This window comes from Hemitrygon akajei, chromosome 6 (genome assembly GCF_048418815.1).
Source record: "Hemitrygon akajei chromosome 6, sHemAka1.3, whole genome shotgun sequence".
In the NCBI taxonomy this organism is placed as follows: Eukaryota; Metazoa; Chordata; class Chondrichthyes; order Myliobatiformes; family Dasyatidae; genus Hemitrygon; species Hemitrygon akajei.
The window spans coordinates 116,645,193-116,670,256 of NC_133129.1; the positions used below are offsets into that span (position 1 = coordinate 116,645,193).

Here is a 25,064-nt window from a genome sequence, read left to right on the forward strand (position 1 = left end):
CTGGATTTCATTTGTTTATTTGGGGCACTATGCCAATTAGTTGGGACAAGAGACTTTAACAATTTCTAACTAGTGTCAGTCACGTGCACACATGAATGTTAAACACTACACTGTGGTTAGAATGAACAGTTTTTAAATAGTGTCATTTGTTTGTGTTCAAAAAGCAGTGGTTTTTGTCACTGATAGTTGGTAAGAAATGGGTAGTATGACAACTCAGAGCTGTTTTGAATGCCGTGGTTTCCAGCATCTAGGCTTGGAGATGCCAGAAAGAGCCAGGAATGAAAATGAAACAATTTCACTACTTCAACAAGTTAGGGACTATGAAAAATTTGAAGGTATCAACAATCATCTTGAATGTTACAATGATAATGAAGATTTGGAGGATGCAATCATCGATAGCATTGTATGAAGGCAGTCCAGTATCTGCACTGATTGTGTTCCTTTACGACCAATCAAAAGAAGACAGCAGAATGTTGGTTATCTGCTGTACCCAACATTGACTGTGGAACCTGTGCAGGAGGGTTTTTAAAGTGGAACATCTGGTCAAGATGGCACCAGTAAGTAGTGATTCCATGGATGACATCTTCCAGTTAGTAAATTATTTCAGCTTTTCTACATCTTCTACTTATTATTTTTATCTTTGATTTTGAAACTGTTGGAGCCTGTGTGTTACAGTCTGTAGTTCGATCGAGTGTCCATGAGAAAACTCCAGCAGAGAAATGCAAGAACGAGCTACCCCAAGGAGAAGCTCAGAGGTGACATGTGGGGCCAAAATCGACTACATTTCTCACCAATGAAAGTGACAAGGACGATTGAAACATTGAGCAAATGTGGAGGAGAGTGAATGGTCCTGGGCTGGGTTGAAGCCACTTCCCCTGGGAGGGGCCGCTGGGTCCCAATGCTCTTGGGGATGTTACTGAATTGTGGATTGTTCTGTCATTCATTTTGTTATCTTTCGGTTCAATGTTCTTTGTGCTCATTCATTACTTTTGGCAATTGGCAGGCTGGGTGATCTGTTAGCTTTTGTGTGGGGGGGTGGGGATTGGGGTTTGCATATCTTGGTGTCTTTTTCTTTTCATGTGGGGGGGTGATTGATGTCGTTCTTTCAACTACTGTGGTTTTCTGTATTTCTGGCTATCTAGAGAAGACAAATCTCTGGTGTATTCTGCACACATACTCTGATAATAAAATGAACCTTTGAAAATTGGGACAGTTCCACTCTCCTGACCTGGGAAGTCCAGTTCTAGTGGTACGAGTAGTCATCGCAGACTGAGATTTTCTTCGGATGCAGTGGATAGCCATGATGACTTCTGGGCTTTAACGTGTACTTCGCTGTCCATGGGGCATTGCAGAACCATGATCTTATCCACCCAGTCTGCCCGAGCCGACTGCACGTACTGGACAGGCACGTCCTTCTTTCTTTGGGTTTGCCTGTTGAAGCAGTGTACCGGGGTGTGGCCAGTGTCACATGCAAACAGCTACTTGTAGCCACAGGTGAGAGCTGGGTGTCCTGTGGGGACCAAACGTTAGTGAGCTGCCTCACCTCGACAAGCCCCTCCCCGGACATGGAATTCTTCTGATAGCTATTAGCAAGGAATACACAGTTTTCTAGTACTGTCGTAGCACTGGTAGTGTTCTAATTTGGTATTTCATTTAAACGCATAATTTGTTAATCAGTGGTTTGTCTTTTTATACCTTTTTGACTATTTCCATGGAACTTTGGCTAACTGGGGCTACCAATTAATTCGACCAAAATGTACTGGTCACAGTGTGCCCCAATTAACTGGAATCCACCGTAGTTTTATTTTATTAACCACTGTTTAGGTCTCAGTCAGAGTGTTGTGCTGCCCGGGCCATTGTTCCTTGGGAATGTTATGCAGAGGAAACTGGAGAAGTTTTCTGTGAAGGCTCAGGGATGAGGGTGTTTTGTTATGGGAGAAAACTGAACATAAAAGATTGAGCAGATTTAATGACTAGCTTTGCCTGTGGTGTCAGGGAAGGAGAACCACCAGAGGACTGTGTGCTTATCAGAGTGGGGATGAGCTATAGGCATCAGGCAGCACTTTCATGGGGAGTGGGTCAAAAAGATGCTGAAGCAGATTGAATAGTAACTTCAAAAGGAACTGGACAAGTACTTGGAGGGGAAAGGTCTTGAGAGGAGAGCAATAGAGTAGAATGAATTGGATAAAAAGATAATAGGATTAGAAAAAAGATCGAGCCAGTCTTTGACCATAACATCTCCAGCCCTTTCCTTGTCTGTTCCTGTGTTGTGAAACATCCCCCTCATGCCTTTCCTCTGCCTGTCATTCTCTGTGCTGGCTCTGGTTACAACACCTCTTCCTCTAATCATTTCATTTCATTTTTCAATCTTTTTATTGATTTTCAAATAAAGAATATACAGATCAGAGGAGGAGTTTAGCAAACAAATAATATAATAGACATATAAACAGCAATAAAAAAACAGAAAATATATAATGTCAAAAACAGATAGGTAAAATATTACACTTATATACACAATGGTCAAAAAAAAAAACTACAACTCCTCATAGCAACCATAAAAAAAAGACCGGAAATTTTATTTGATAAAGGAAAAAAAACCACTAACTAACTAAGACGAAAGAGAAGAGAAAGAAAAAAGAAAGAAAAAGAAAGAAAGATTGGGCAGTCCAATTGAGGATAAAATTTTAAAAAGAGAGAGGAAAAAAAAATTCTTCCAGTCATCTCCAAACCTTCACGGATAAGGATTTTCCGAAAAGAGTAAAGAAAAATAAATAAATAAATAGATCATCTGAAAAGATTGAATAAAGGGTCGCCAGACTTGTTCAAAATTAAAGGATGTATCAAATGTCTGGCTTCTAATTTTCTCCAAGCTTAGACATGACATAATGGAGGAGAGCCAATAAAAAACAGTAGGTGGGTTAGATTCTTTCCAATGTAGCAAAATAGCTCTCCTAGCCAGTAAAGTTGAAAAGGCTATCATATGTTGAGCAGAAGCAGACACTTTGCTTGCTTCCTCTAGAATTGCTGTAAGTGGATTAGGTTGAACATCCACATCTATAACTTTAGATAATATTCCAAACACATCCCTCCAAAAATTGTTTAAATTTACACATGACCAAAACATATGAGTTAGAGTAGCCACTTCTGCGTTACATCTGTCACAAATAGGGCTTATATTAGGAAAAATATACGCCAATTTATCTTTGGACAATAGGCCCTGTGTACTATCTTAAACTGAATTAAGGTATGGCGTGCGCAGATAGATGAATTATTAACTAGATAATAAATTTTACTCCATTGATTGTCTGAAAGTGAGTGTTGAATTTCTACTTCCCAGATGCGTTGAACCCTATCATTAGGCGACATGCGAGCATTCATTAACTGTTTATAAACGATAGCTATTAATCATTTTGGAAAGGTTTAAGCTGAAAAATAGCATAAGCCAAATTCAAAGAGCAAACCAAGGGGTAATTCGGTAAAAAAATCACGTTAAAAATTCCTAACCTGTAACTATCTGAAAAAATGTGTATTAGAGATATCATATTTATCCATTAATTGTGAAAAGGACGTTAAACAGTCCTGTAAAAACAAATCTAAAAACGTTTTTATTCCCTTAATTTTCCATGTTAAAAACGCCTTATCCAAAGTTGATGGTTTAAAAAAGAAATTAGAATAAATATTACTAGAAAGTAGAAAATCATTTAATTCAAAAAATCTACGAAACTGAAACCAAATTTTTAAAGTATGTTTAACGATAGGGTTAAGAGCTTGTCTACCTATTCTGGAGAGCGAAAACGGAAGGGGAGCTCCTAATAAAGAAGCTAACAAAAACCCCATTACTGAATTTTCCTCCAACTGTAACCATGAACGGCGATCTTGGTCGTCTATACTATAAGTCCAAAAAGTAATATAACGAATATTAATTGCCCAATAATAAAATCTAAAGTTTGGTAAGGCAGTCCTCCATCTTTTTTTTGTTTTTGCAATAAAAGTTTATTCACTCTAGAGCTTTTGTTATTCCAAACATAAGACAAAATCAGAGTATCTATTTTATCAAAAAATGTTTTTGGAACAAAAGAGGGAACTGCTTGAAATATATATAAAAATTTCAGTAGAATAACCATTTTTATAGCATTTATTCGACCTATCAATGACATCGACATAGGTGACCATTTGGAAAGCGCCTGTTGAGTATAGTCAACTAAAGGGGAGAAATTATACCTATATAGGTCTTTAAAATTTTTAGTAATTTTGATACCAAGGTAAGTAAAATGGCTTTTGGCAATATTAAAAGGTATTTGATCATATTAATCAGAATAATTATTAATAGGAAATAATTCACTTTTATGTAAATTAAGTTTATATTCAGAAAAAATACCAAATTCCATAAAAATAGATAACATAAAAGGAATAGATTTCCTAGGATTTGAAATGTAAACTAATAAATCATCCGCGTATAACGAAACCTTATGTAATTTATCCCCTCTCCTAATACCCTGCACAGAATTAGAATCCCTAAGAGCAATAGCAAGTGGTTCTAAAGCCAAATTAAATAATAAAGGACTAAAGGGACAGTCCTGACGGGTACCTCTATATAATCTAAAGTAAGGAGACTTTTGATTATTAGTTATAACCGCAGCTACTGAGGCATGATAAATCAATTTAATCCAGGAAATAAATCCTGGACCAAAATTAAACCTCTTCAAAACCAGCAAATTTTTAAATCTAAAAGTTTATTTTATATACATGGGAAAAATCTGCTAAGCTTTTAGTGGGTCAGTTAAAGGCTGGGATGGTCAGAAGACAGATTTTAAAAATTCGTCGACCAGACAGAACAGAAACTTTAGATCCTTATGAAATTAATAAGATATTTATGGACTTCTATTCTAATCTTTATAAATCTGCATTCTCTGATAGCACTATTATTATGAATAGATTTTTGCAAAAGTTAAACATACCTCAGATTTCGATTCAAGATGTTGATATGTTAGATGCACGTATTAAACAAGAGGAGATAGCCAAGGCTATATCCTCTCTGCAATTAGGTAAAGCTCCAGGACCTGATGGTTATACGGTAGAATTTTACAAGACTTTTCATGAAATGCTTATACCACATCTTCATCAAACGTTTACTGATTCTACGTCCTCTGGGAACCTTCCTAAAACTTTTTATGAGGCACTAATTTCATTGGTTCCAAAAAAAGGAAAAGACCCACTGCAATGTGTATCCTATAGACCCATTTCTTTATTGAATGTAGATTTTAAAATCCTCCCTAAGATTCTAGCAAATAGGCTTGAGAATATTTTGCCTAATGTTATCTCAAATGACCAAGCAGGATTTATAAAAAATAGGTACTCACATTTTAATATTCGAAGATTGTTAAATATAATTTATTCCCACTCAGCCAAAGAATCTGAATGTATTGTATCTTTGGATGCAGAGAAATCCTTTGATAGGGTGGAGTGGCTTTATCTAATCATTCAATCTCTCTCCCTCCTGTGTACTCACTCTCAATACTCACACTATTGTCTGTCGTATTCCACAGCAGAATGAAAGATTACTCATCTGACTGGTCGGATGACGAGAGCCCCAGGAGGTCCATGCCGGTGTCCGGACGTGAGGAGGTAGCAGCTGTCAGAGTGCGAGCGCTGTATGATTACCTGGGGCAGGAGGCTGATGAGCTGAGCTTTTCGGCAGGTACTCACCGACTAACAAAGCACGCCAGCTATGAGGCGCTGTGGGGGGTTTTAGATGCTCTGCATGTTTGTGTGATCGAAACCCCCCCCACAATTCACCACCTCTCTCCCACCGTGCACCTCCACAATTCACCATCTCCCTCCCACCTCCACAATTCACCATCTCCCTCACAACACACTCCTCCACAATTCACCATCTCCCTCACACCTCCACAATTCACCATCTCCCTCACACCTCCACAATTCACCATCTCCCTCACACCACACACCTCCACAATTCACCATCTCCCTCACACCATGTACTTCCACAATTCACCATCTCCCTCACATCTCCACAATTCACCATCTCCCTCACATCTCCACAATTCACCATCTCCCTCACACCATGTACCTCCACAATTCACCATCTCCCTCACATCTCCACAATTCACCATCTCCCTCACACCATGTACCTCCACAATTCACCATCTTCCTCACATCTCCACAATTCACCATCTCCCTCACACCATGTACCTCCACAATTCACCATCTCCCTCACATCTCCACAATTCACCACCTCTCTCCACCGTGCACCTCCACAATTCACCATCTCCCTCCCACCTCCACAATTCACCATCTCCCTCACACCTCCACAATTCACCATCTCCCTCACACCTCCACAATTCACCATCTCCCTCACACCACACACCTCCACAATTCACCATCTCCCTCACACCATGTACTTCCACAATTCACCATCTCCCTCACATCTCCACAATTCACCATCTCCCTCACACCATGTACTTCCACAATTCACCATCTCCCTCACATCTCCACAATTCACCATCTCCCGCACACCATGTACTTCCACAATTCACCATCTCCCTCACATCTCCACAATTCACCATCTCCCCAACACAATGTACTTCCACAATTCACCATCTCCCTCACATCTCCACAATTCACCATCTCCCTCACACCATGTACCTCCACAATTCACCATCTCCCTCACATCTCCACAATTCACCACCTCCCTCACATCTCCACAATTCACCATCTCCCTCACATCTCCACAATTCACTATCTCCCTCACATCTCCACAATTCACCATCTCCCTCACACCATGTACTTCCACAATTCACCATCTCCCTCACACCATGTACTTCCACAATTCACCATCTCCCTCACATCTCCACAATTCACCATCTCCCTCACATCTCCACAATTCACCATCTCCCTCACACCATGTACCTCCACAATTCACCATCTCCCTCACATCTCCACAATTCACCATCTCCCTCACACCATGTACCTCCACAATTCACCATCTCCCTCACATCTCCACAATTCACCACCTCTCTCCACCGTGCACCTCCACAATTCACCATCTCCCTCCCACCTCCACAATTCACCATCTCCCTCACACCTCCACAATTCACCATCTCCCTCACACCTCCACAATTCACCATCTCCCTCACACCATGTACTTCCACAATTCACCATCTCCCTCACATCTCCACAATTCACCATCTCCCTCCCACCTCCACAATTCACCATCTCCCTCACACCTCCACAATTCACCATCTCCCTCACACCTCCACAATTCACCATCTCCCTCACATCTCCACAATTCACCATCTCCCTCCCACCTCCACAATTCACCATCTCCCTCACACCTCCACAATTCACCATCTCCCTCACACCTCCACAATTCACCATCTCCCTCACACCATGTACTTCCACAATTCACCATCTCCCTCACATCACAATTCACCATCTCCCTCACCTCCACAATTCACCATCTCCCTCACATCTCCACAATTCACCACCTCCCTCACATCTCCACAATTCACCATCTCCCTCACATCTCCACAATTCACTATCTCCCTCACATCTCCACAATTCACCATCTCCCTCACACCATGTACCTCCACAATTCACCATCTCCCTCACATCTCCACAATTCACCATCTCCCTCACACCATGTACCTCCACAATTCACCATCTCCCTCACATCTCCACAATTCACCACCTCTCTCCACCGTGCACCTCCACAATTCACCATCTCCCTCCCATCTCCACAATTCACCATCTCCCTCACACCTCCACAATTCACCATCTCCCTCACACCTCCACAATTCACCATCTCCCTCACACCATGTACTTCCACAATTCACCATCTCCCTCACATCTCCACAATTCACCATCTCCCTCCCACCTCCACAATTCACCATCTCCCTCACACCTCCACAATTCACCATCTCCCTCACACCTCCACAATTCACCATCTCCCTCACATCTCCACAATTCACCATCTCCCTCCCACCTCCACAATTCACCATCTCCCTCCCACCTCCACAATTCACCATCTCCCTCACACCTCCACAATTCACCATCTCCCTCACACCATGTACTTCCACAATTCACCATCTCCCTCACATCTCCACAATTCACCACCTCCCTCACATCTCCACAATTCACCATCTCCCTCACATCTCCACAATTCACTATCTCCCTCACATCTCCACAATTCACCATCTCCCTCACACCATGTACTTCCACAATTCACCATCTCCCTCACACCTCCACAATTCACCATCTCCCTCACACCACACACCTCCACAATTCACCATCTCCCTCACACCATGTACTTCCACAATTCACCATCTCCCTCACATCTCCACAATTCACCATCTCCCTCACACCATGTACTTCCACAATTCACCATCTCCCTCACATCTCCACAATTCACCATCTCCCTCACACCATGTACTTCCACAATTCACCATCTCCCTCACATCTCCACAATTCACCATCTCCCTCACACCATGTACCTCCACAATTCACCATCTCCCTCACATCTCCACAATTCACCACCTCCCTCACATCTCCACAATTCACCATCTCCCTCACATCTCCACAATTCACTATCTCCCTCACATCTCCACAATTCACCATCTCCCTCACACCATGTACTTCCACAATTCACCATCTCCCTCACATCTCCACAATTCACCATCTCCCTCACATCTCCACAATTCACCATCTCCCTCATACCATGTACCTCCACAATTCACCATCTCCCTCACATCTCCACAATTCACCATCTCCCTCCCACCTCCACAATTCACCATCTCCCTCACACCTCCACAATTCACCATCTCCCTCACACCTCCACAATTCACCATCTCCCTCACACCATGTACTTCCACAATTCACCATCTCCCTCACATCTCCACAATTCACCATCTCCCTCACATCTCCACAATTCACCATCTCCCTCACATCTCCACAATTCACCACCTCCCTCACATCTCCACAATTCACCATCTCCCTCACATCTCCACAATTCACTATCTCCCTCACATCTCCACAATTCACCATCTCCCTCACACCATGTACCTCCACAATTCACCATCTCCCTCACATCTCCACAATTCACCATCTCCCTCACACCATGTACCTCCACAATTCACCATCTCCCTCACATCTCCACAATTCACCACCTCTCTCCACCGTGCACCTCCACAATTCACCATCTCCCTCCCACCTCCACAATTCACCATCTCCCTCACACCTCCACAATTCACCATCTCCCTCACACCTCCACAATTCACCATCTCCCTCACACCATGTACTTCCACAATTCACCATCTCCCTCACATCTCCACAATTCACCATCTCCCTCCCACCTCCACAATTCACCATCTCCCTCACACCTCCACAATTCACCATCTCCCTCACACCTTCACAATTCACCATCTCCCTCACATCTCCACAATTCACCATCTCCCTCCCACCTCCACAATTCACCATCTCCCTCACACCTCCACAATTCACCATCTCCCTCACACCTCCACAATTCACCATCTCCCTCACACCATGTACTTCCACAATTCACCATCTCCCTCACATCTCCACAATTCACCATCTCCCTCACATCTCCACAATTCACCATCTCCCTCACATCTCCACAATTCACCACCTCCCTCACATCTCCACAATTCACCATCTCCCTCACATCTCCACAATTCACTATCTCCCTCACATCTCCACAATTCACCATCTCCCTCACACCATGTACTTCCACAATTCACCATCTCCCAAACATCTCCACAATTCACCATCTCCCTCACACCATGTACCTCCACAATTCACCATCTCCCTCACATCTCCACAATTCACCACCTCCCTCACATCTCCACAATTCACCATCTCCCTCACATCTCCACAATTCTCTATCTCCCTCACATCTCCACAATTCACCATCTCCCTCACACCTCCACAATTCACCATCTCCATCCCACCACACACCTCCAAAATTCACCATCTCCCTCACACCATGTACCTCCACAATTCACCATCTCCCTCACATCTCCACAATTCACCATCTCCCTCACACCTCCACAATTCACCATCTCCCTCACATCTCCACAATTCACTATCTCCCTCACATCTCCACAATTCACCATCTCCCTCACACCATGTACCTCCACAATTCACCATCTCCCTCACATCTCCACAATTCACCATCTCCCTCACACCTCCACAATTCACCATCTCCCTCACACCTCACACCTCCACAATTCATCATCTCCATCCCACCACACACCTCCAAAATTCACCATCTCCCTCACATCTCCACAATTCACCATCACCCTCACACTACACACCACCACAATTCACCCTCTCCCTCACACCACACACCTCCACAATTCACCATCTTCCTCACATCACACACCTCCACAATTCACCATCTTCCTCACATCACACACCTCCACAATTCACCATCTCCCACACACCTCCACAATTCACCCTCTCCCTCACACCACACACCTCCACAATTCACCATCTTCCTCACATCACACACCTCCACAATTCACCATCTCCCACACACCTCCACAATTCACCCTCTCCCTCACGCCACACACCTCCACAATTCACCCTCTCCCTCACGCCACACACCTCCACAATTCACCCTCTCCCTCACGCCACACACCTCCACAATTCACCCTCTCCCTCACACCACACACCTCCACAATTCACCCTCTCCCTCACGCCACACACCTCCACAATTCACCCTCTCCCTCACACCACACACCTCCACAATTCACCCTCTCCCTCACGCCACACACCTCCACAATTCACCCTCTCCCTCACGCCACACACCTCCACAATTCACCCTCTCCCTCACGCCACACACCTCCACAATTCACCCTCTCCCTCACGCCACACACCTCCACAATTCACCATCACCCTCACACTACACACCTCCACAATTCACCATCTCCCTCACACCTCCACAATTCACCATCTTCCTCACATCACACACCTCCACAATTCACCATCTCCCTCACATCACACACCTCCACAATTCATCATCTCCCTGACACCTCCACAGTTCACCACCTCCCTGACTCCACACACCTCCACAATTCACCATCTCCCTCACACCTCCACAAATCACCATCTCCCTCACATCTCCACAATTCACCATCTGCCTCACATCTCCACAATTCACTATCTCCCTCACATCTCCACAATTCACCATCTCCCTCCCACCACACACCTCCACAATTCACCATCTCCCTCACACCATGTACCTCCACAATTCACCATCTCCCTCACATCTCCACAATTCACCATCTCCTTCACACCATGTACCTCCACAATTCACCATCTCCCTCACACCTCCACAATTCACCATCTCCCTCACACCTCCACAATTCACCATCTCCCTCACACCACACACCTCCACAATTCACCATCTCCCTCACACCTCACACCTCCACAATTCACCATCTCCCACACACCACACACCTCCACAATTCATCATCACCCTCACACTACACACCTCCACAATTCACCATCTCCCTCACACCTCCACAATTCACCATCTCCCTCACAACACACACCTCCACAGTTCACCATCTCCATCCCACCACACACCTCCAAAATTCACCATCTCCCTCACACCATTTTCCTCCACAATTCACCATCTCCCTCACATCTCCACAATTCACCACCTCCCTCACACCATGTACCTCCACAATTCACCATCTCCCTCACATCTCCACAATTCACCATCTCCCTCACACCATGTACCTCCACAATTCACCATCTCCCTCACACCTCCACAATTCACCATCTCCCTCACATCTCCACAATTCACCATCTCCCTCACATCTCCAAAATTCACCATCTCCCTCACACCATTTTCCTCCACAATTCACCATCTCCCTCACATCTCCACAATTCACCACCTCCCTCACACCATGTACCTCCACAATTCACCATCTCCCTCACATCTCCTCAATTCACCATCTCCCTCACACCATGTACCTCCACAATTCACCATCTCCCTCACACCTCCACAATTCACCATCTCCCTCACATCTCCACAATTCACCATCTCCCTCACACCATGTACCTCCACAATTCACCATCTCCCTCACACCTCCACAATTCACCATCTCCCTCACATCTCCACAATTCACCATCTCCCTCACACCATGTACCTCCACAATTCACCATCTCCCTCACACCTCCACAATTCACCATCTCCCTCACACCACACACCTCCACAATTCACCATCTCCCTCACATCTCCACAATTCACCATCTCCCTCACATCTCCACAATTCACCATCTCCCTCACACCATGTACTTCCACAATTCGCCATCTCCCTCACATCTCCACAATTCACCATCTCCCTCACATCTCCACAATTCACTATCTCCCTCACACCATGTACCTCCACAATTCACCATCTCCCTCACACCTCCACAATTCACCATCTCCCTCACACCACACACCTCCACAATTCACCATCTCCCTCACACCTCACACCTCCACAATTCACCATCTCCCACACACCTCCACAATTCACCATCTCCCTCACACCTCCACAATTCACCCTTTCCCTCACACCTCCACAATTCATCATCTTCCTCACACCTACACAATTCACCATCTCCCTCACACCACACACCTCCACAATGCACCATCTCCCACACACCTCCACAATTCACCATCTCCCTCACACCTCCACAATTCATCATCTTCCTCACACCTCCACTCTCCGCTCTCTCCCCCGGACAGACCCCTCTCTGCTCACTCCCCCGGACATTCCCCTCTCTGCTCTCTCCCCCGGACATTCCCCTCTCTGCTCTCTCCCCCGGACAGACCCCTCTCTGCTCACTCCTCCGGACAGACCCCTCTCCGCTCTCTCCCCCGGACAGACCCCTCTCTGCTCTCTCCCTGTACCCTCATTATCCATCCCAGTCCAATCCCTCACTGTCTGGACCCTTCCATGTTCCACCAGTTTAATCCCAATGTGCTTTAGTATCCCACCAGTCCAATCCTACCGTTTCCCCTAACCATTGACCCCTTAATACTCCACCCTGTTCATTCCCCATGCTCTTGAGTAGAGAGGAGTACCCCACAAACAGGCCCTCAGCCCATCTGCTCTGTGCCAACCAGGATGAGTGTATGGTGTTAAAAGACATTAAGGTTAAACAGGAGATGAGTTAGACTGGGGTGCTGGCAGAGTGACTGCAGTCTATGTGCACCAGTGGTGGGGCAATGTTGGGGTGACACGGTAGTGTCGTGGTTAGCACAACGCTTTACAATTCCAGCGACCAGGGTTCAATTCCCACCACTGCTTGTAAGGATCTTGTATGTTCTCCCCGTGAGCATGCAGGTTTCCTCACCAGTGTCTTATAAAGCCTCACCATCACTGTATCCTTTCCTCATAAGAAATGCTCTCTAATCCAGGCAGCTCCTCTGCAGCCTCTCTAAAGCTTCCACATCATTCCTATACTGAGGCGACCAGAACAGAACAAACAAGATCGACAAAGGTTGATGTTCTGATTTTCAGAAGGTGCCACACATGAGGCTGCTGGACAACCTATGAACACATGGTATTACAGGAGAGGTACTAGCATGGTTAGACAATTGGCTGATTGGCAGGAAGTAGAGTGGGAATAAAGGGAGCCTTTTCTGGATGGCTGTCAGTGACTAGTGGTGTTCCACAGGGGTTTGTGTAGGGACTATTTCCTTTTATGTAATGTTGTAGCAATGTGCTACACACAGCGCTGAAATAACAACACGCAGTCGGTAAGTCGTTTCGAGACTAGTTTATTCAAACTTCGCAGCGCTGGCATTTAATCCCTAGCGCCCGCCCTCTCCGGGCGGAAATGACGTCGGAGGTGCATTACCAAAGTCTCCCCCTGCGCGCTGGTTATTTGTGAGCCGGTTCACCTGCGCAGAAAGTGGGTCGCCACATAACCCCCACCCCCCCAGAACCGGCGATACACTCCCCAATGTCCACAGTCTGGATCAGCCTCTGTTTGGGAGGTCTGCCTCTGCGCCGCGGTGCCTGAACCTCGACCGGCTGTGCCAAATCCACATGGGCTGGTTTGAGTCGGTCCACCGTGAAAACCTCCTCTCTCCCCCCAATGTCCAGAACGTACGTGGACCCATTGTTGTTGATCACCTTGAACGGCCCCTCATACAGCCGCTGTAGCGGTGCCCGGTGTCCGCCCCTTCGTACAAACACAAACTTACAGTTCTGCAGGTCTTTGGGTACATGGGTCGGGGTCCGTCCGTGCTGTGAAGTTAGTACGGGGGCCAGGTTGCCGAGCCTTTCGCGTAGTCTGTCCAGGACAGCTGCGGGTTCTTCCTCTTGCCCCCTTGGGGCTGGTATGAACTCTCCTGGGACGGCCAGGGGTGTGCCGTACACCAACTCAGCCGACGAGGCGTACAGATCCTCTTTGGGCGCTGTACGAATTCCAAGCAGGACCCAGGGAAGCTCGTCCACCCAGTGAGGTCCTCTCAGGCGGGCCATGAGAGCCGACTTCAAGTGACGGTGGAAACGTTCCACTAGTCCGTTCGACTGTGGGTGGTAGGCAGTAGTGTGGTGTAGCTGCGTTCCCAACAGGCTGGCCACAGCCGACCACAGGCTGGAGGTGAACTGGGCGCCTCTGTCGGAGGTAATGTGGGCCGGTACCCCGAAGCGTGCTACCCAGGTTGCAATCAGTGCTCGGGCACAGGAATCAGCAGATGTGTTGGTGAGCGGGACCGCCTCTGGCCACCTCGTGAACTGGTCTACCATAGTTAGGAGGTACCGCGCTCCTCGGGACACTGGTAGGGGGCCCACGATATCAACATGAATGTGGTCGAACCTCCGGTGGGTGGGTTCGAACTGCTGGGGCGGGGCTTTAGTGTGCCTCTGCACCTTGGCTGTTTGGCACTGTGCGCATGTTCTGGCCCATTCACTGACCTGCTTGCGAAGTCCGTGCCACGCGAACTTGCTGGAGACCAGCCGGATGGTTGTCCTGATAGATGGGTGTGCCAAACCGTGTATGGAGTTGAAAACTTGCCGCCTCCAGGCTGCCAGGATGATGGGGCGAGGTTGGCCGGTAACCACGTCGCACAGGAGGGTCCTATCACCTGGGCCTACGAGAAAGTCCTGCAGCTGCAAACCTGAGACTATGGTCCTGTAGCTGGGCATCTCGTTGTCTGCCTGCTGCGCCTCCGCCAGTGTTGCATAGTCCACTCCCAGGGACAGGGCCTGGATGGCTGGTCTGGAGAGTGCGTCTGCCAGGACGTTGTCCTTTCCCGAGACATGCTGGATGTCCGTCGTGTACTCAGAGATGTAGGACAGATGTCGCTGCTGGCGAGCCGACCAGGGATCAGACACCTTCATGAACACGAAGGTCAACGGTTTGTGGTCCGTGAACGCGGTGAACGGCCTGCCTTCTAAGAAGTACCTGAAATGCCGGATTGCCAGATACAGTGCCAACAGCTTCCAGTCGAAAGCACTGTACTTGAGTTTGGGTGGTCGTAGGTGCTTGCTGAAGGACGCCAGGGGTTGCCAGCTCCCCTCGATGAGCTGCTCCAGCACCCCACCGACTGCTGTGTCGGATGCGTCCACCGTGAGGGCGGTTGGAACGTCCGTTCTGGGGTGCACCAGCATCGTGGCATCTGCCAAGGCTTCCTTGGCTTTAACGAAAGTGGCCGTGGCCTTCTCGTCCCAAGTAATGTCCTTGCCTTTACCCGACATCAGGGTGTACAAAGGGCGCATGATACGGGCTGCTGAGGGGAGGAAACGGTGGTAGAAGTTCACCATACCAATGAACTCCTGTAGGCCTTTGACCGTGTTGGGCCGGGCAAAATGGTGGATCACGTCTACCTTGGCGGGCAGAGGTGTTGCCCCGTCTTTGGTAATCCTGTGGCCCAGGAAGTCGATGGTATCGAGACCGAACTGGCATTTGGCCGGGTTGATTGTGAGGCCGAAATCACTCAGGCGTGAGTAGAGCTGGTGGAGGTGGGACAGATGCTCCTGACGACAACTGCTGGCTATAAGGATGTCGCCCAAATAGATGAACGCAAAGTCCAGGTCACGTCCCACCACATCCATTAGCTGCTGGAACGTCTGTGCGGCATTCGGAGGAACTCGAACAGGCCGAACGGGGTGATGTGTGCTGTTTTGGGGATGTTTTCAGGATGCACTGGGATTTGATGGTATCCCCGGACGAGGTCTACTTTGGAAAAGATTCTTGCCCCATGCAGGTTTGCTGCAAAGTCCTGTATGTGCGGCACGGGGTAGCAGTCTGGAGTTGTAGCCTCGTTCAGTCTGCGGTAGTCGCCACATGGTCTCCAACCCCCGGCTGCATTGGGCACCATGTGCAGGGGGGAGGCCCATGGGCTGTCGGACCTCCGTACGATCCCCAATTCCTCCATCCTCTTGAACTCCTCCTTCGCCAGGCGGAGCTTTTCCGGGGGGAGCCTTCGTGCATGGGCGTGGAGGGGTGGTCCCTGGGTTGGAATGTGGTGCTGAACCCCGTGTCTGGGCATGGCTGCCGTGATCTGCGGTGCCAGAATCGATGGAAAGTCCGCCAAGGTTCTGGTGAATTTGTTGTCGGACAGCGTGATGGAGTCCAGGTGTGGGGTCGGCAACTTGGCTTCACCCAGAGAGAACGTCTGGAAAGTCTCGGCATGTACCAGTCTTTTCCCTTGCAAGTCGACCAGCAGGCTGTGAGCTCGCAAGAAGTCCGTCCCCAGGAGTGGTTGGGCCACCGTGGCCAGTGTGAAGTCCCACGTGAACCGGCTGGAGCCGAACTGCAGCTGTACTGTGCGGGTGCCGTAGGTCCGTATCGTGTTGCTGTTTGCGGCCCTCAGGGTGGGTCCTGGCTTCCTATTGCGGGTGTTGTACCCTGTTGGGGGCAAAACGCTGATCTCCGCTCCGGTGTCGACCAAGAAGCGGCGTCCCAACTGTTTGTCCCAGACGTACAAGAGGCTGTCCTGGTGGCCAGCCGCCATAGTCATTAGCGTCAGCTGGCCCTGGCCCTTGCAGGGCGGGCGACAACGGCGGACTTTTGTGCCCCACCGCTGGTGGTAGAAACACCACTGTTCACTGGCCTCCTCACTCCTGCCTCTGTGTTGTGTTGTGCCTCCTGCCGGGCCTAGTCTGGTCCGCTGTTGGGCGCGTGGCCTGGTAATCTGACTGACGGACTTTCAGCTGAAAGCTCTCCCTCTCGGCTTTCCACAGCACGTCTGCCTGGGCTGCCACCTTCCGGGGGTCGCTGAAATCTGCGTCGGCCAGCAGCAGATGTATGTCCTCGGGCAGTTGCTCTAGGAACGCTTGCTCGAACATGAGGCAGGGCTTGTGTCCGTCAGCCAGGGACAGCATCTCGTTCATCAATGCTGACGGCAGTCTGTCTCCCAAACCGTCCAGGTGAAGCAGGTGGGCACCCCGCTCACGCCGTGAGAGGCCAAAGGTCCCAATGAGCAGCGCTTTGAATGCTTCATATTTGCCTTCTTCCGGGGGTGACTGTATGAAATCCGCAACCTGGGCGGCCGTCTCCTGGTCAAGGGTGCTCACCACGTGGTAGTAACGCGTGGAATCAGAAGATATCTGCGGAATCTGGAACTGGGCTTCTGCTTGGCTAAACCACATGCGTGGTCGCAGCGTCCAGAAAGTCAGCAGTTTTAGTGAAACTGCGTAAACAGATGAAGAGTCGGTCATCTTTGGTCCAAATCCCGTTTGGACCGTTGGGGTCACCAATGTAGCGATGTGCTACACACAGCGCTGAAATAATGACACGCAGTCGGTAAGTCGTTTCGAGACTAGTTTATTCAAACTTCGCGGTGCTGGCATTTAATCCCTAGCGCCTGCCCTCTCCGGGCAGAAATGACGTCTGAGGTGCATTACCAAAGTCTCCCCCCGCGCGCTGGCTATTTGTGAGCCAGTTTGCCTGTGCAGAAAGTGGGTCACCACAATGTCATGATTTGGATGATGGAATTAATGGCTTTGTTGCAGAGTTTTCAGACATATGAAGATAGTTGTAGCAGATAGTTTTAAGGAAGTAGAGAGGCTACAGAGGACTTAGATTAGGAGAATGGGCAAAGAAATGGCAAATGGAATACAGTGTCTGAAAGTGTATGGTCATGCACTTTAGTAGAAGAAACAAAAGGGTTGACTATTTTCTAACTGGAGAGAAAATACAAAAATCTGAGGTGCAAAGGGACTTGGGAGTCCTTCTGCAGGATTCCCTAAAGGTTAATTTGCAGGTTGAGTCTGTGGTGAAGAAGGCAAATGCGATGTTAGCATTCATTTCAAGAGGACTAGAAATAAAAGCAAGGATGTAATGTTGAGACTTTATAAAGCACTGGTGAGGCCTCACTTGGAGGATTGTGAGCAGTTTTGGGCCCCTTATCTTAGAAAGGATGTGCTGAAACAGGAGAAGGTTCAAAGGAGATTCACAGAAATTATTCCAGGGTTGAATGTCTTGTCATATGAAGAGTGTTTGATGGCTCTGGGCCTGTATTCACTGGAATTCAGAAGAATTATGGGTGACCTCATTGAAACCTATCGAATAGTGAAAGGCCTTGACAGAGTGGATGTGAAAAGGATGCTTCCTATGGTCAAAGACCAGAGAGTGGTGAATCTGGAATCCATTGCCACAGGCCAAGGCTTCATGGACATTTAAGGCAGAAGTTGGTAGATTTTTTATTGGTCAGGCGATGGAAGGATACAAGGAAAAGGCAGGAAATTGGAATCAGCCATTGGCAGAGCAGACTTGATGGGCCAAATGCCCAATTCTATATATCGTTGAATCATGGTCTTAAGGGCCCCCCCCCCACCTCCACCCGACTCCAGTCAAGTTTCCTGTTTTATCCCTGATTGGTCTTGCCCTCGCTCTCATCATCCTCCTGTTCTTGTGTGTGTCGATGCTTTGAGATTTTCCTTAATCCTACTCACCAACGCCTTCACAAGTCTCCTCTTAGCCCTCCTAACTCCCTTCTTAAGTTCCATCATGGCTACCTTGCAACTCTTAAGGGCCCTACCTGATCCTTGCTTCCTAAACCTCCTTCCTCTTGTTCCTGTCAACCATTTTCCCTTCACACGAACATCAGTAGAGCAAACCTATCCAGAACCTTCTGAAAGTGCTCCCTCGACAGCTTCTATGTTTCCATTGTACATTTCCCAGTTTATGCTCCCAAGTTCCTAATAGTCTCATAATTCACCCTTTTCCATCGCATCTGCTCCTATCCCTGTCCAAGATGAGAGTAAAGGTCAGGGAGGTGTGGTCACTGTCTATGAAATGCTTACCCCCCCCCCCCCCCCCCAAGAGATATGTCTCCTGGACCGGTTAAATATGTCCCCTTCTCTAGTTGACCTGTCCTGGAAGTGAGTTGGGATTATGGGAGGTTTTAGTACAGTGACGGTCATGTGGCCCAAGACTTGCCTTTCCTTCTTCTCCGAGGCCTTGGGGGCGTGGAGTAGGATTTGCCAGGCATGTTGTGTGGAACAGATGCATTTGCATGCTGTGTTGTAAAATGGGGTGTTGTTTTTGTTTTGGTGTAGGCCCATTAACCTTCAGCCGTCCTGTCAGTCTGAATCCCTGCATGGTTACGGCTACAAAGCCAGTTTCAACTTCTGTTTCCTTCTGACTTGCATCTCTAACATCCAGACTGAAGCTGCACCGTTAGTTATCTGAAACCTGAACTTTGTGTCCTTACCAGGACACCGTACCAGTGCAGGAAGCAGACTGTGGTACGGCATGGCATTTACATTGCACTGAATTCACCATGAGCAGCAGCGTCTCAGGGCCAGTAAAACTCTGTGTGAGGTGGCAGAGGACCCTATCATAGCGCGAAGGTTGTGTTAGTGTCTGGGGGAGGCCAAGCCGAGGAAAACAACAAGAAGAAAGTGCTTGCTGCAGGTTGATAATAAGACGTTATGGTGATGCTGAAGGTGGCCAAGTTTGTCCCTGACTTTTCTCTTCATTTAACAGCCTCATCACAAAGCATAGATCCTGTCGCCAGCACCTGCCTAGTTATCCATCTCCCTCCCTGTGTCTCCCAACAGGTGAAGAATTCCTGAAGATTGGTGAAGAGGATGAGCAAGGCTGGTGCAAGGGTCAGCTCAACAGTGGACAAGCGGGACTCTACCCAGCCAACTACGCGGTGCTGGTGTATTCCTGATCAACGCCTCTCCCTACCCCACTTTTTCTGATTTTTGTTTTTGCCTCCTCCCTCTGCTCATTTTATCTTTAGAGTGAAGAATCACTGCAGTTAAGCACTTGACTTTATTAATCCGTGTCTGGTTGGAGCCTTCTGTTGCCTCCTGTGCTATTTGCTGTTTATCTAACCAGGTGCCTGAGTGAGCTGTACACAGCTTCTGGAACAAACAGAGTGGTATTTATCATCAACAGGTTGTTCGGGTAGCAGACCTGAGACCTCTGGGAGCGTCTCTTTATTGAGAAAAAGCAGGGTAAGCTGGAGACGCTGAATGGGTCAGACAGCATCTGTGGAGAGAGCAACACAGTTCATGAGGTGACACACTGAAGTTTCTCCCTCTGCAGATGCTGGGTGATTCAGGCCAGTTCCCAGTCGGGAGCTGTGGGCTGTCGAATGAGCTCTGGGCTTGGATATCCCATATGTTATCGTTTTCTCTGGGAAATAAAGGGCAGTTTGAGCACAGTGGATGTCGGAAGAGTGAGAACTTTTTCTGAATGTATTTCCTGACCACACTTGGTAGGTCTGTCTACTAATTGATCTTGACTGTATCTGCCAAGAGAAAATAAACACAAGATATCACCCAGTGATTTAGCGCCTCGTTCTGAGACCTAATCATCACAATGCTCCTCGTGCACACAGAGAGCTGCCTGCTCTTTCCTCTGAGCGACCAGTGACTGGCCCAATCACTGCTCAGCCACTTATCGAGTTATCGCAGCATCTCACATTTCCTTCTCGAGATAAAAGGATCACCGGCTCCTCAAGGTTAAGGAAGCTCACTGAAGAAATTTCCTCATCTCAGTGTGAATGTAGAGTGTGCCTCCTGGTTCCAGATTCCTCAGCCATGGGGAACCCTTCTGCCTATTGAGAGCCATGGAGTGTTTGTAAGCTTCAATGGGCTTCCTTCTCACTTTCCTTGCTAATCTCTCTCCACGTGATAATGGAGTACCCTTGGAACTATTTTTTGTTGCACTCCCTCTAAATCTGCCTCTACTTTCCCTCCATAATCATCTCTTACTAGTTCTTGGGTTTCTTGTGTCATGAATTGGGAAACTGAAGTGTAATCAGTGCTCCAGATGTTGTCTCGTCAAAGGCCCTGTGTAATAACAGAAAGACATGCATCTTCTGTGCACAAATCCCACTGTAATAAAGACACTTCCATCATTGGAGACACAAGATGCTGGAAACCTTGAGCATTACAACGATGCTGGAGGAACTCGCTGGGTTGGGTAGGCACCTGGACTGGGTCTGGATGAAAGGTCTTGACCTGAAACGTTGACAATTGATTTTTCTCCACAGTTTCTGCCTGACCCACTGCGTTCTTCCAGCATCTTTATATGTTGCTCCATACTTTCCTGATTATTTGCTGCCTCTGCACATTAACCTTCAGCTGTTTATGTACAAGGACATCAACCTTTGAACATAAACATTATCTGGTTTCTGACCATTAAAATTTGAAGCAAAGCAAATAACTTCACGTATTTCAACGTGATATTCTATTTGTCATGTTCCTGTGCGCTGGCTCAGTTTCACACTCCACTGGAACCTTGTACCCGGATGGAGGAATTTGCTCTGCTTCACCCTCACCAGTCGACCACTCTACTGGCCACCGTGCTCCACATCTTGCTGCACTCCAGTCAGGTCGTCCCACTGCAATCAAAGTCTATTTTGTAGCATTTAAAAAGATGAGTGGTGATTTCATTGAAACAGAAAGCTTGCTGGGGTGCAGAGTGGGTCTTTTCCCAGGCTGGGGAGCCGCAGACCAGGGAGGGTGGAACATTATTTAATGTAGTTAACCTATGGAAGCTGAGTCACTAAGTTCATCCAAAATGGATGGCTAGGCCAGAGCTGTTCCTGTGCTTTCTGTAGATCATAAAATCTAGCCCTGTGACCTTGGCCAATGGTTGGGTGGGTTGGAAGGACCAAGTTGCCTCCTCCTCCAGCTACTTGCAAACAACACTGACATCTACTGGACAATGAGGAGTACTGCTTAGTCCTCACCAAAGTCAGGACAAATCCAATCTGTCTAATTCTCCTTAGCCTATCCTCAACTGTCACAAATGCAATGGGGGCTGCCTTTGACAAAACCAGCAAAAGGCACCTACCCATGACCTGCTCAACTGCCAGTATTGCTAGTTAATTAGGTAGAATTGTTTAGGTCAAACTGTGAATTAAGTTGATGACGGTTAATTGGTAGAACTGAAGTTACTATTATGTCAGAATTGAGTTGAGTGTCACATACACATGGGGCTGAGAGGGAAATGGATCAGCCATGATGAAAGGAGCAGACTCGATGGGCCAAATGGCCTGATTCTGTTCCAGTATCTTATGCTTCAAAAGGCTTCCTTGCAGCATTATCATCGACCAGTGCAGCGCGGAACAGGCCATTCGGCCCACAGTGTTGTGCCAGACCAGCTAAAAAGCAAATCAAAAAACACCCAAACACTAATCCCTCCACCCTACACCATGCCCGTATCCCTCCATCTTCCTCCATCCATGTGCCGATCCAAACGTCTCTTAAAATTTGCCTCTACCCCATCCCAGGCAGCGCATTCCAGGCATCCATCGCTCTGAGTAAAAAAAAACAGTTCCCCCTCACATCTGCCTTGAACCTACCCCCCTCACCTTCAATGCATACCCTCTGGTATTAGACATTTCAACCCTGGGAAACACGCTGTCTATCCACTCTAATCTCATAACCTTGTAAACCTCTATCAGATCTCCCCTCAGCCTCCATCGCTCCAGAGCAAACAGCCCAAGTTAATCCAGTCTTGTAATGGCACATGCCCTCTGAACCAGGCAGCATCCTGGTAAACCTCCTCTGCACCCTCTCCAAAGCCTCAACCTACTTCCTATAGTGGGGGTGACCAGAACTGTGTGCAATACTTCAAATGTGGCCTAATAGAGTTTTATAAAGTTAGACCATAAGATATAGGAGCAGAATTGGCCCATTGAGTCTGCCCTGCCATCTTATCATGGCTGATCCATTCTTCCTCTTGGCCCCAGTCTCCTACCTCCCCTGCCCCTCACCCCATATCCCTTCACACCCTGACCAATCAAGAATCTATCAACCTCTGCCTTAAATATAATAAAGACTTGGTCTCCACAGCTGCCTGTGGCAAAGAATTCACCACCCGCTGGCTAAAGAAATTCCTCCTCACCTCCAATCTAAAAGGACCCCCTTCTATTCTGGTCTTAGACTCTCCCACCACTGGAAGCATCTTTTCCACATCCACTCTATCATGGCCTTTCACCATTTGATGAGGTTTCAATGAAATCACCCCTCATTCTTCCAAATTCCAGTGAATACAGGCCCAGAGCCATCAAACACTCTCCATATGAGAAGCCATTCAATCCTGGAATCATCTTTGTGAACCTCCTTTGAACCCTCTCCAGTTTCAACACATCCTCCCTTAAATGAGGGGCCCAAAACTGCTCACAATACTCCAAGTGAGGCCTCACCAGTGCTTTATAAAGCCTCAACAGTACATCCTTGCTTTTATATTCTGCCAGACCTCTTGAAACGAATGCCAACATTGCATTTGCTTCCTCACCACAGGCTCAACCTGCAAATTAACCTTCAGGGAATCTTGCACAACGACTCCCAAGTCTCTGCACCTCAGATTTTTGTATTTTCTCTCCAGTTAGAAAATAGTCAACCCTTTCATTTCTTCTACCAAAGTGCGTGACCATACACTTCCCAACACTGTATTCTGTCTGCCGCTATTTTGCCCATTCTCCTAACCTAATTCCTTCTGTAGCCTCCTTATTTCCTCAAAACTACCTGCCCCTCTACCTGTCTTCAATATCATCTGCAAACTTTTCAACAAAGCCATCAATTCATCATCCAAATCATTGACATATAACGTAAAAAGAATCGGTCCCAACACAGCCCCCTGTGGAACACCACTAGTCACTGGCAGCCAGCCAGAAAAGGCTCCCTTTATTCCCATTCTCTGTCTCCTGCCAATCAGCCACTGCTTTATCCATGCTAGAATCTTCCCTGTAATAGCATTTGCTCGTAGCAACATAAACCAGAATTTTATAACGTTGCAATATCATGCAAGCAGCATTCACAAGAAAAGCATAAATTAACATAAAATTGTGACAAGAGTGAACACATAGGACAAAAATGTCCTCAGTAGTGCAAAGAGATCGTAGTGTTGCCAAACTGTGGTGATTAGGTATGTGCCTGTTGGTTCAAGAACAGAATGGTTGAAGGGAAATATTTCTTGTGGGACTTCAAGCTTCTGTAGCTCCTGTCTGATGCAGCTATGAGAAAGTGGCATGGCATGGGTGGTGGAGATCGTTGATAGATTTTTCCCTTGGGTACAGCAATGGATGTGGTGTATACAGACTTTAGTAAAGTATGCAACAAAGTAGGCATATGGGGTACGGGAAATCTGGCTGTGGTTTCAGAATTGCCTTGCCTGCAAGTGATTATAGATGGAGCTTATTCTGCCTGAAGGCCAGTGACCAGAGGTGTTGTGCAGATCCCCTGCTCTTTGTACTTGGATGAGGATGTGGAATGAGTTAGCAAGTTTGGAGATGACACAAAGATTAGTGGTGGTGTAGAAGGTTGTTGAAAGTTGCAATGGGACATTGATGGGATACAGAGCTGGGCTGAGAGGTGGCAGATGCAGTTCATTTTGGTGAACTGTCAAGTGGTTCACTTTGGAAGGTCGATTTTGAAGGCGGAATACCGGGTTAATGGCAGGATCCTTAACAGTGAGGAGGAACAGACAGATCTTTTGGTCCACATCCATAGATTTCAGTTTATTTTATCTGGAGACAGTGCAGAATAGGCCCTTCTGGCCCTTTGAGCTATGCTGCCCCACCCCAGCTACCCCCAACTGCCAGA

At 47.5% G+C, this 25,064-nt stretch overlaps 1 protein-coding gene across 8 annotated transcripts in view; it reads left to right on the plus strand.

Annotated features, from left to right (window-relative positions):
• The window catches only part of pacsin3 (protein kinase C and casein kinase substrate in neurons 3), a 164,894-nt gene extending 144,101 nt beyond the window's left edge, over positions 1-20,793 (plus strand). For 5 of the 8 annotated variants that reach the window (XM_073049091.1, XM_073049096.1, XM_073049092.1 and 2 more), the window contains exons 9-10: positions 5,547-5,698; positions 20,055-20,793. In XM_073049091.1, coding sequence (XP_072905192.1) covers positions 5,547-5,698; positions 20,055-20,170 — 268 coding nt within the window. In that variant the 3' untranslated portion in view covers positions 20,171-20,793. The remainder of the gene's footprint in view (positions 1-5,546; positions 5,699-20,054) is intronic. The other 3 variants (XM_073049098.1, XM_073049097.1, XM_073049099.1) reach the window with 3 other exon arrangements.
• Positions 20,794-25,064: the final 4,271 nt, after the last annotated feature.